Source organism: Diabrotica undecimpunctata, chromosome 7 (genome assembly GCF_040954645.1).
Source record: "Diabrotica undecimpunctata isolate CICGRU chromosome 7, icDiaUnde3, whole genome shotgun sequence".
Taxonomy (NCBI): Eukaryota; Metazoa; Arthropoda; class Insecta; order Coleoptera; family Chrysomelidae; genus Diabrotica; species Diabrotica undecimpunctata.
In genome coordinates, this window is record NC_092809.1 from 133,197,933 (window position 1) to 133,209,938 (window position 12,006).

Below are 12,006 nucleotides of genomic sequence, written 5' to 3' on the forward strand. Positions count from 1 at the left end.
GACCTTGAATATTGGAACATGGAATACAAGAACTAAGGTGGCTAAACACGGGAAACATAAAAATTGACAAGGCGATCATTTACTACAGTGGAAACCAGAAAGGAAGACACGAATTTGGTACTGGTTTCGTAGTACGAGAAGAATACCTGAACACTATTATAAGTTTCACGCCCATTAGTGAAAGACTTTGTTATATTAGATTGAAAGGAAAATAGTACAATATCTCAATTACATCTGCACATGCTCCGACAGAATATAAAGACAAACATATTAAAGATTAATTCTATGAACAACTCGAAAGAACGCTTGAGAAAATACCCAAACAAGACATGCATATAATCTGTGGAGACTTCAACGCAAAAATTGGCAAAACCTAAGACCGACAATAGGACAACACAGACTCCACAATATCTCGAACGACAAGGGACAAAGGCTCGTAGAGCTAGCATCGTCTAACAATATGCTTGTAAAGTCTACTATGTTCCAACATAAAAACATTCATAAACAGACTTGGGTCTCTAATGACCACTCCACGCGGACCAAATTGACCACCTGACCACGTAATTATTGATGCTAGACATGGAAGTAATGTGCTGGGTGTAAGAAGATTCAGGGGAGCAGATGGAGATACAGACCATCACCTAGTTATAGCAAAAATCAGGTTGAGAATATTTTCAGGGAAACCACCCAAGGCCAACGAAGTATTGGGACAGTGGAACATCGAGAAAATGCAAAATGAGGAAATCCAAGAAAATTACAAACAAGAAATTGAACAGCATCTAAATACAGTAGACCAGAGCAGTGATGTCGAAAGGCTGTGGCAACAAATGGAAAAATCAATTACGGAGTCAGCAGAACTAATAATAGGAAAAAGTAGGACGAGAACAAGGAAATGGTTAGATAGAGAATGTCAAGAAAAACTACACGACAGACAGATAAAGCGAAACATTATGCTTCAACAAGGAACAGCAATAAGTAAATAAAACTATGCAATTTCACGCCGAGAAAGAAGAAAATTAATTAGACAGAAAAAAGGAAGTACGAACAACAGAAATATAAAGAAATAGGCAACAGTCAAATAGTCGAGCATTTTACAAATCAGTGTCAAACGAAAAGAAAGGCTTCAGACCTAGGTGCGTGTCTGTACTCAGAAAAAATGATGAATTAATAATAAATCAAAAAGAACTGCTCCAAACATGGCAAGAATATTTCAAGATTTTACTAAACATACATTAAGAGGAAGAACATGGAGAAAATATATATTTTGGGGTGGACTTACCGGTAGAGGACCCCAAAATAGATGAAACATTGCAAGCAATTAACAAATTGAAGAACGTAAAAGCTCCAGGCTCTGACAATATACTGGCTGAATTTCTTAAGTACGGAGGAGAAGCTCTATATAGACAAATACACAAACTAATAACACGTATGGAACAAAGAGAAAATACCAACAAAATGGCACGAAAGTGTAATAATCCCCATCCATAAAAAGGGAGACAAAACCAAGTGCTCTAATTATATATGCCTACCTATTCTCCCTACTTAATACGGCATATAAAATCTTATCGAACATCCTATTAAGTAGGCTGACACCGTCTGTAGAAAATTTCATGGGGGAATACTAAGCCGGCTACAGAAAACATAGATCGACCATAGATTAGATCTTTACTCTAAGCTGATCTAAGCTGATCTTCAGCTGATTGAAAAAGGATGGGAATTCAATAGAAATATCCATAATCTCTCCATAGATTTCCGGCAATCGTACGACAGCATTAAAAGGGATCAAATGTGGAATGCAATGGCAGAACTTTCAGTTCCAAAAAAACTTATCCAGCTTGTTAAGTTATGTGTGAATAGCTGTAGATCCAGAGTACGGATAGGTAACAACCTCTCAGAATCTTTCGAAATAAGCAGTGGCCTGACACAGGGAGATGCGCTGTCACCTCTCCTCTTTAATATTATCCTGGAGAAAGTAGTAAGAGCAGCACAACTTAAAACAGAATTACTGACAGTAAATGGACCAAAATTACTACAAGCATACGCAGATGACATTGATATTGTGGGAAACACAGTCACCAATGTGAAGGAGACTTTTAATAAATTAGAGGTAGACGCAAAGAAAACTGGTTTAAGGGTAAACGAAGAGAAAACCAAATACATGTGCATCAATAGACAAAAGGGACGAGATAGAATATGGCAAAATGTTACAATAGACCCATATAACTTTGGAAGAGTGGAGAGTTTTAAATATCTCGAAGCAACAATCACTGCAGATAACGATGTCGCGGAAGAGATTAAAGGAAGAATTCAGGCAGCAAACAGATGTATGTGCAGCCTCCACAATACTATTAAATCTAAAAGCCTAACACAAACATCAAAGATTAGAATATATAAAACGGTGATTAGACCGGTGCTCATGTATGAGTGTGGGACGTGGACCCTCACCAAATAAACTGAAAGAAAACTTAAATGTTTTGAGAGGAAAATCCTCAGAAGAATCTTTGGGCCTTATCACGATATTAATAGCAACCCATACCGAATAAGAACAGATGCTGAGGTCAAGCAGATGTATAGGGCGAGCGATGTAGTCCAAGAAATTAAATCCCAACGTCTAAGATGGGCTGGCCATGTCCATAGACTCCCTAATAACCGTCTTGCCAAGTTAATATGGGAGGAAGCCCCCACAGGAAGAAGGCTCTTAGGACGTCCACCAATGCGATGGAGAGACAATATATGGTCAGATCTAAGAACAATGGGGCTACCCACTGACCCAACTATTATGGACGACCATTCAAGATGGAAGCAAGTTGTACAGTCAGCCAAAACCCACCCCAGATTGTAGTGCTACGAGACGAAGAAGAAGAAGACATGTGTATCAACTAAATTATTTCAAATTCAAAATATTTTAAAATGTATACTTAGTAACATTTTAAAATAAAACGAGCGATTCTAATTTATATAAGCTATTGATTTTCAGCACGATGTTATCTTCAAACAAAAAAAAGAATAGTTTAGAGAGGAATAGAATGTGGAACGGACCATTATTTTTTAAAGGCACAAACTGTTTTCCCCATAGCGACAAATTCTGGGAATCTAACAGATCCATATTATCGAGAAATTTGTGCGAAAAGGTACAATATAAATAGTTTAAAAGATGAATCGATAGCATTACTCTACAGAAATATAATATAATATATAAATGAAGCGCCTGTAGAAACCTTGAATAAGAAAATACTAAATCGAAGGAATACAAAAGAATGGTGGAGTGAAAATATTAAATAAAGGTAAGAGAAAAAAAATGGGCACATAAGGTATGGTTGATGCCAAAAAACACATAAGATCGGAAATAATACACAAGTAGTTGTAAATACGTTAACATTTTTAACGTTAAAAGACTGAATTTATAAAATGCAACATGGAACAATCAATGTAAATAAATAGACCAGAGCATGGGCTTTAGCAGAGCAAGCAAAGCATCTTCTCTTCTTTAGGTACCGTCTCCTCTAAGGAGGTTGGTAATCATCACAGCTATTTTCACTTTTGAGATTGCAGCTCTGAACAAGTCGACGGAACTGCAATTATACCACTTTCTCAGATTGTTGAGCCAGGAGATGCGTCTTCTCCCAATACTTCTCTTTCGCTGTATTTTTCCCTGCCTTATGGTTTGTAGCAACACATATATATCCCCTCTCATAACGTTGATGATGATGATGATGATAACATTTTTTCCATTTCCTTTGTCATCTTTCTGAGGACCTCAACATTTGTTATTCGGTCTACCCAACTTATTTTTAATATTCTTCGGTAGGTCCACATCTCGAACGCTTTAAGTCGATAGACCACCTCTTTCTTTAAGGTCCAGGCCTCCACCCCATACAGCAGCACCGAAAACACATATGAACGTAATATTCTTATTTTGAGTTGCAAACTAAGGTCTCTACTGCATAATACTTTTCTCATCTTGATAAATGTTGCTCTAGCTTGTCCAATTCTCATTTTTATTTCTTCTGTATACTCGTTATTTTCATTAATAATTGTACCAAGATATCTGTATTTTTTTACTTTTTCTATTGGAACCCCTCTTATGTTTAAAATGTCTTTCCTCACTAGCATTTACTACATTATTTAAAAGTGTCTGTAGATCTTGTATATTCTCTGCAATAAGTATAGTATCATCGGCATATCTGATAGTGTTGATGGATCTGCCGTTGACTTTTATTCCAATTGTTACATTTTCGAGTGATTTTTTAATTATTTCTTCCGAATATAGATTGAACAATAAGGGGGAGAGTATGCAATCTTGCCTTACGCCTCTTTTTATCTCTACTTCCTCCGAAGGTTCTTTGCCTACTCTGACTTTTGCTGTTTGGTTAAAGTAGAGATGAGTTATTATTCTTCTCTAAGTCTTTTTTGTCAATGTGTTTATCTTTAAGTAACTGTATAAGACGGTTGTGTCGGACCTTATCGAACGCCCTATTGTAATCAATAAAACAAAGATAGAATGGTTGGTTTACATCCATACATCTTTGCATGAGGCCGTTAAATCCAAATAATGCCTCTCGTGTACCCATGACATTCCTAAATCCAAATTGGGTTTCAGTGATGTCTTGTTCCACTTTTCTGAAAATTCTTAAATGGATAATTTTTAAGAATATTTTTATTTTTTGTGTGACTCATTAGACTAATTATACGGTGGTCATTACATTCCTTTGCATTAGGTTTTTTTGGTAATGTAATAAATGTTGATTTGAGCCAATCTCTAGGAATAATACCCGTATTATATATAGTATTATATAAGTCTACTAATACATTGATCTGATCTTCTGATATTAATTTAATTATTTCAGTTGGAATTGTGTCAGGCCCCGCAGTTTTATTAGATTTTGCCAGATTTATTGCATGTATTATTTCATCCTTCGTTATATTTGGACCTATATCATGTTCCTCGCAATCGTTCATGCTATCTTGTTGTGTCCTGTCATCCTCAAACAATTCTTGTACGTATTCTCTCCATCTGTTTAGTTTACCTTTGATATCAGATATTATTTTACCATTCGTATCAACCAGGGTGTTACTATTGTTGGACCGTCTTATACCTGCTAATTCTTTCATTTTTTTGTGCAATTTAAAACTGTCATGATTTCTCTGGAATTCTTCTATCTCTAAACATTTGTCGTTGTACCACTTCTTTTGTCTATTAATTGCCGGATCTCATCTGTAATCCATGGAGTCTTAGCTTCATCGATTTTGTGACTACTCAGCGTATCTTTAATTGGCATCATTAATGTGTTCTTAAATGTTTCCCATTTTTCATTGGAATCTTTATTATCATTGATAATTGTTTTGCTTAACTCTTTGTTAATTTCCAGCGTTAGTTCTCGTTTTATATTCGGGTGTTTTAGCAGAGTGCTTATTTGTTGTGTCTTTTGTTGATTTTTTATTTCCATGCTTCGCTTGGATTTCGAATCCAAGCGAAGCATGGATAACAATAAAATCGCTAAAAACTGCTAGAAATGAAAAAAATCATCTCATCCTAATACCGCTAAAAGATTGGAAAAATGATTATCAAAATCTATTGACTGAATATTGTCCATAATTTCTTACAAAATATAGTGACCAGACTTCCCAGTTCGACACATATTTTATAGAAGAAAATGTAATAACACCAACTGATGTATACTTCAATAGTATCCAAGATGTATGTCCAAGTATACACAAATTGATAACGAGGAAACTCCAATAATATTAAAATCTGAAGTCCAACATGCTATAAACAACTCAAAATCTGGCAGAGTCTGGCAGAGAACTGCAAATCAGTTGCTTTGATAAAGTCCTCGTAGACATACCGTCTCAGGACTTGCAACTTAATGTAGAGTCATATGTCGCCATGTTACCAATCCAACGGTAACTTTACCATCTTAACTGTAAATTAGACATAATGTAAACTAAATTTCATTCAATAATTTTTAAAGGGTTTTTACCCACATATTTAGTGGCTACACCCATGTATTAACTAGACACTGATGATGGAATACTTATTCCGAAAACGTTTTGTCAATTCAACATAGCCCAACTGGGTTTTTTATATACCTTTTTATAAAGGATTTTATTCAAAAATTTTTTAATATTTGGTATACAGCCAAATACAGGAACTTTGTTTCCTTGTGGATTTTAAATTTATTTTTGTTCCCGGAATGCGTAATTTAATTTATGACATACTTTTTTGAAACATCCTGTATAAAATGTTATCACTTAAAAGACAACTGTTTTGAAGATATTTAAATTAAGCCAATATTGGGGTTCATTCTTCAAAGAGCCCTAGCTCTCTTAGAAAACATTTTTGAAAAAGGTAATTTACACTAAGTTGGTCCATAGAAGTTCCAGAATTATTAGTTTTCTTTTGTGAAGAGCGTTTGTGGAGACTGCATAATGGACTCCCAAATTTATTGTAGAGCGAACTGCGACGACGGTTAAATTAGAAAAAGAATATTGATGTGATAATACATTTTTTGTACGTATTTTATTAGAACGATGTAGATGTCAATTTTAGCATTACTAAAAATTTAACAACTCTCATTTTGGTGATATTATCAAAATTAGCTATAATGAAATTTACTACAGTTTACAATTATAAAATTTGGTTTTTTTAGTTGAAGGTTAGTTCATTTTTGCAAAACACCATCCAAATATACCACCGGTTTCCTCCCCCTCAAACGAGAACCGAGCCAGTGATAAAATATGTACTTACTTAGCCCTCAGCGCTAATTGCCTGTCGTTGGGACAAACGAATCTGTTGATACGCTCCTTCTGTCCGAAATCGACCATTATAGGGCTAGACTAATGAAAATCTTGGTAAAATGCCGGCACTTAGCGCTTGTCTCTGCTTTTTCCCCTTGTTTACCTGGATTCCAGCGCAAAGAGCTCGACGTAGGGTTGGAAATCTATTAATACCGACAAGAATTCCTATGCTTTATGTCCGGTAAGTTCAATCCAGCGTTGATAAGTGGTCACTTTGTCAGGTAGCCTGGAAAAAAGAGATTTTTAGGTAAATTTGTGAAAGTAAATTACATACATATGTACGGTCAGTATTTGGGATGAAAACCTCAAAGAATCTACGTTACGTAACATTCAAGCAAAAAGGTGTAAATTGTCTATAATAGGTAAACAATTATCATTCCATGTTATACAATTATGGATGTCAAATAAATTTTTACAAAAATTGCAGCGATTTATTGCGACAGCTATACGGTAATCTATTGTGATACCAATTAAACTTTTTTCAACTATTGAGTTTATTCCGACCTACATGTTTAACATAATTACTATTTAAATGGGAATAAGCCACAATTAAAGGTTAAAGTACGTTTATTGACGTTTCAATTTCCAATTCGGAAATCGTTCTCAAAATACAAACGTTTTGTATTGTATGATAATATATCAGTGACATATGGTCAATAGTAATAGCACCACTTCAATACGCTATCTATGCTGATGACCTCTTGCTATTTTGTCAAGGTCCACAACCAGTACATGTGCCATTTAAAAATACCTAGAGGGTATCGATACTTAATCGACAAAAGTAGAATTTACATTTTTACAGTCTAGTCTAGATCAACAGTAATATCCAGTTTAGAACAAAATATAGCTATTCCAACTAAAATTTCTTATCAAAACCCTCTTCGGTCTTTCTCTCGTGTTCTTTCCAGGAACATGCAAACCAGCCTAATGGACGATTAACGCTTCAGCGATGTCCAAACCATCTCACCTGTGCTCTCTCATTTTGGCAGCAATTAGTACCACCGTTGATTTCCCCTATTTTACTAATTCTTAATTTTATTCTTATTTGTCACAACATCACCATCTATCTACCCATTCTCATTTATGTCACATGCATTCGTCGTTTATCTTGCTTTTTATTTATTCTAGGCTAGACGAAGCCTAATAATTGTCTCCTAAAGAAAGTTGTGAGTTTTATTGTTCTCCATTAGCACCCACCTTCTTCTTAACGTGCCCTATCAAGTCCCCTTGACGTTGGCGATTAACATGGTGAAACTGTCTCTGTCTTGAGCTATTCTAAAGAGCATTCTAGCACCCACCATGTCTGATATATCATTCGATGGTTACACATTGGCGCCCAAAAACCTAGACCTTGATGGTTACAATGTTCCAAAATTTACATTACAATATTACAACATTAGTTAGTTAAAAATGTGATTTTCATCATAACCAATAATTGTGGCTCAATTACAAATAAACATAATATTTAAATACTTCCTGCTAGTTTGGATTACTCAGTGTTCTATGTGTTTAAAAAGGCAAATTTAATTTGAAGTATCGGTAAGATAGTTTCGAAACAAATTCAGATTTCTGCTTTAATCTGGAGCCTTCTAAAAATTGCAAGGCATAGACAGACGTTGATAAAGATGTTAATAGATGTTAATAGATGTTAATAGATGTTAATAGATGTTAATAGAAACATGGGGAATCTAAAATTTGTATTCCAGGACATGTCTCCTCAACTAAGCAGAAATCTTTAACGAATTTGTTTCTTGTACTCATACAGAGTAGATCCGAATAAAATGAAAAAGACAGAAAAGATTTGATTTCACGTACAAAGCGTCTATGTATCTGTTGATACGTATTTCGACTTAATAAGTCTCATCAGAACAGTTATTCATAGCCGTTCTTAACATCTTTATCAACGTCTGGCTATGCCTTGCAATTTTTAGAAGGCTCCAGATTAAAGCAGAAATCTGAATTTGTTTCGAAACTATCTTACCGATTTTTCTATCAGATGTCGCTATTGCGTCCATAACTACGCCATTTTATGGTTGCTTCCTAATAAGACAGAGAAGATTATTTTTCACGTTAAGAACGGCTATGAATAACTGTTCTGATGAGACTTATTAAGTCGAAATACGTATCAACAGATACACAAACGCTTTGTACGTGAAATCAAATCTTTTCTGCCTTTTTCATTTTAATTTAAATGATTAACTAAATTAAACGATGTCAGAAGAGATTAAAAAACAAAACTAAAATGGCAATTCGAAATGCACAACATAAAATATGAACAAGAAAGGTTACAGTGGAAATATTGGCAAACCGGAAGAGAGCGAAGAAAGAAAGACCATATACACTCTGGGCCAAAATTAACCAACCACCTTAAAAATGGGTAATTTTTGATGTCTTATATCTCCTAAACCTGTTGTCCGATTTAAGTGATTTTTTTAAAATGTTATAGCCTTATTCCTTGACAATATCGTTATAATATGCTTGCTGAACAGATAAATTTTCATTGTATTCCGGCTGTACGAATTAAACTGTGTTTTTTTCATAAAGTTTGCATCACCCTGTGGAATATTCTAGCATTTATAAAATATTGAAATTAAAACTTAACTATAGCCTCATGTTTTCTTAACATTTTGTTTTTTGATTCATTTGCTGATGTTGGATAATACAAAAGTTAGGTAGTTTAACAACTAGCCATGTTTTTCATCAATACAGACGATTTAACTCACCAGCAAAATTAACCTCACCTTTATTATTGTTTTGTTTACATTACATGTGGCAGTTTGTTTCCTAAATTTTTATCATCGAAGGATTTTTGACATATAGTCGACATTGTTACAAATCTGTTTCCGTGTTAATAACAATTCTTGAACAATTTGTAATTAAAATTAAAAATTAATATTGTAATTTTATATAATGTGAGCGAATATTGTTTTAGTTGAAATTTTAGTGCTTATTTATTGTTTATGATTTTAAAAATGCCACTCATTCCAACTGATGCTGCTAGAGCAGTGGCTTTAGTTGATGCTGGTTACAGTCAACGTCATGTCGCTGGTATACTCGATGTACCCAGAACTACGGTACAAGATGCCATCAGACGATTTCGGGAGGGATCGTACAACCTCAAGCCAGGTCAAGGCCAAAAACTATCCACTTCAGTTCAGATGACCGCTTCATTGTCACTAAAGTATTGAGAAATCGCTTTTGCACCGCTCCTGAAGCTAGTAGGTCTCTTCTTGAGGTGAGAAACGATAGTGTGAGTAGACAAACGAGTAGAAGAAGACTGTCAGAAATAAACTTGAGAGCTTTTCGTCCAGCTCGCGCACCACAACTGCTCCCACAACACCGTAGGGCCAGACTTCATTTTGTGCGAGAATATGCTAACTGGACTATGGCGGAATGGAAGAATATACTGTTCTCAGATACGAGCAGAATAGCCCTAAAAGGTCCAGATGGACGCCAACATGTCTATAGGCGTTAAAATTAAAGGTTTGCTGCATGCGCTATAACCGAAACAGTGGCTTACTGAGGAGGGTCAATAATTATTTGGGGAGGTATTTCTTACGAAGCGCGTACTGATTTTGTTGTGTTCGGTAGAGGCAGTGTGAGTGCCCAAGTATACGTGCAAGAAGTTCTCCAAGACCATGTCATGCCGTTTGCACCATTTATGGGTGATAACTTCAGACTAATGCATGACAATGCACGTTGCCATACAGCAAGATCTACCCGCGAGTACCTTAATGAGGTCGGGATTTAAGTTCTACCATGGCCAGCACACAGTCATGATCTTAACCCAATTGAGCATATTTGGGACAACCTCAAAAGACGGGTAAGAGCAAGAGTACCAGCCCCTGCATTCTTTGAAGAGGATGCAGGGGCTGGTACTCTAGCGGTAGCGGAGTGGCACAATATCCCCCAATCTGATATCCAGTATATCATGAATGGATTGTCAAACCGGCAAATGTTTATTTTCATACCAAATTGCTCACAGGTCGAGTTGGTCTTGTCGATGAGTCGTTGTAGACCTAAATCGGAATCCGCAATTAACACTGTATCATCGGCGTATCTGATACTGTTGATATTTACGCCATTCACATTGACTCCATCCTTGGAATCCTCCAATACTTCTTTAAATAGAAACTCGGAGTAAAGATTAAACAGCAGAGGCGACAGAACACATCCCTGTCTAACTCCCCTCCTAATTTCTACTTCTGCAGATGTGGAACCTTCGATCCTAACTCTGGCGTTTTGGTTCCAGTACAAGTTTTTTAAGAATGTGATGTCCTTTGTCATCGTGTCTTACTCTATAAAATGCTTTTTCGAAGTCTATAAAGCATATAAATATATCTTTCTGTTGGTCGTAGCATTTTTGGGTGAGAACTAGTAAACTGAACAGGGCTTCTCTCGTTCCCATGCCGGCTCTGAACCCAAACTGATCGTCTCCGATGATTGTTTCGCACTTTCTATAGATACGATTATGTACGATTTTTAGTAGGACTTTTACTGCATGACTCATAAGGCTTATCAGACGGAACTCATTGGAGTGTTGTGGGTTTGGCTTTTTTGGTAGTGGGATGAATATTGACTCCAGCCAATCTTGGGGTATTTTGCTTGTATCATAAATGCGATTGAATAAAGGGACAAATATTTCGATATTTTCTTCGCTGATTAATTTTAACGTTTCTGGGTATATTCCGTCTGGTCCTGGGCTTTTATTTGTTTTAAGATGATTAATTGCATTTATGATTTCAGATTTCAGAATTGTTGGCCCTTCGTTGTTATTTTCCAATCTTGGTTCTTATCGTATGTCGTAAAAAAGAATTTTAATATAGTTTTCCCATTCTTTCAATTTATCTTCCGTTGATTGGGAGATATAAAAAATCAAAAATTACCCATCTTTAAGGTGGCCGGTTAATTTTGGCCCAGAGTGTATAACAGGGCAGATGATTTCGGAAAATTTGCACGTTAACACATAAACATATCAAGAAACAGAAAAGATGTGTATAAATTAGGTACACTTGTATCGGCGATAAAGTTATGGACTATATATTATACATCTAGATAAATTCTGACTCTGCTTTTTACTACAGAATTTTCCAAAAAAAATTATGAATCACCCTGTATGTTTAGATGACTTATTATTTCTTTTATATTTAATAAACTATTGTATTTTCTTCCACATATTTATTCTTTGTCTATTAGAATACCTAAACA

General features: G+C 35.4%; 1 protein-coding gene across 4 annotated transcripts in view; it reads right to left on the reverse strand.

Annotated features, from left to right (window-relative positions):
• Window positions 1-12,006, reverse strand: part of Rph (Rabphilin) — a 171,508-nt gene that overhangs the window by 138,736 nt on the left and 20,766 nt on the right. For all 4 annotated transcript variants that reach the window (XM_072538252.1, XM_072538251.1, XM_072538250.1 and 1 more), the window contains exon 2: window positions 6,749-7,024. In XM_072538252.1, coding sequence (XP_072394353.1) covers window positions 6,749-6,825 — 77 coding nt within the window. In that variant the 5' untranslated portion in view covers window positions 6,826-7,024. The remainder of the gene's footprint in view (window positions 1-6,748; window positions 7,025-12,006) is intronic.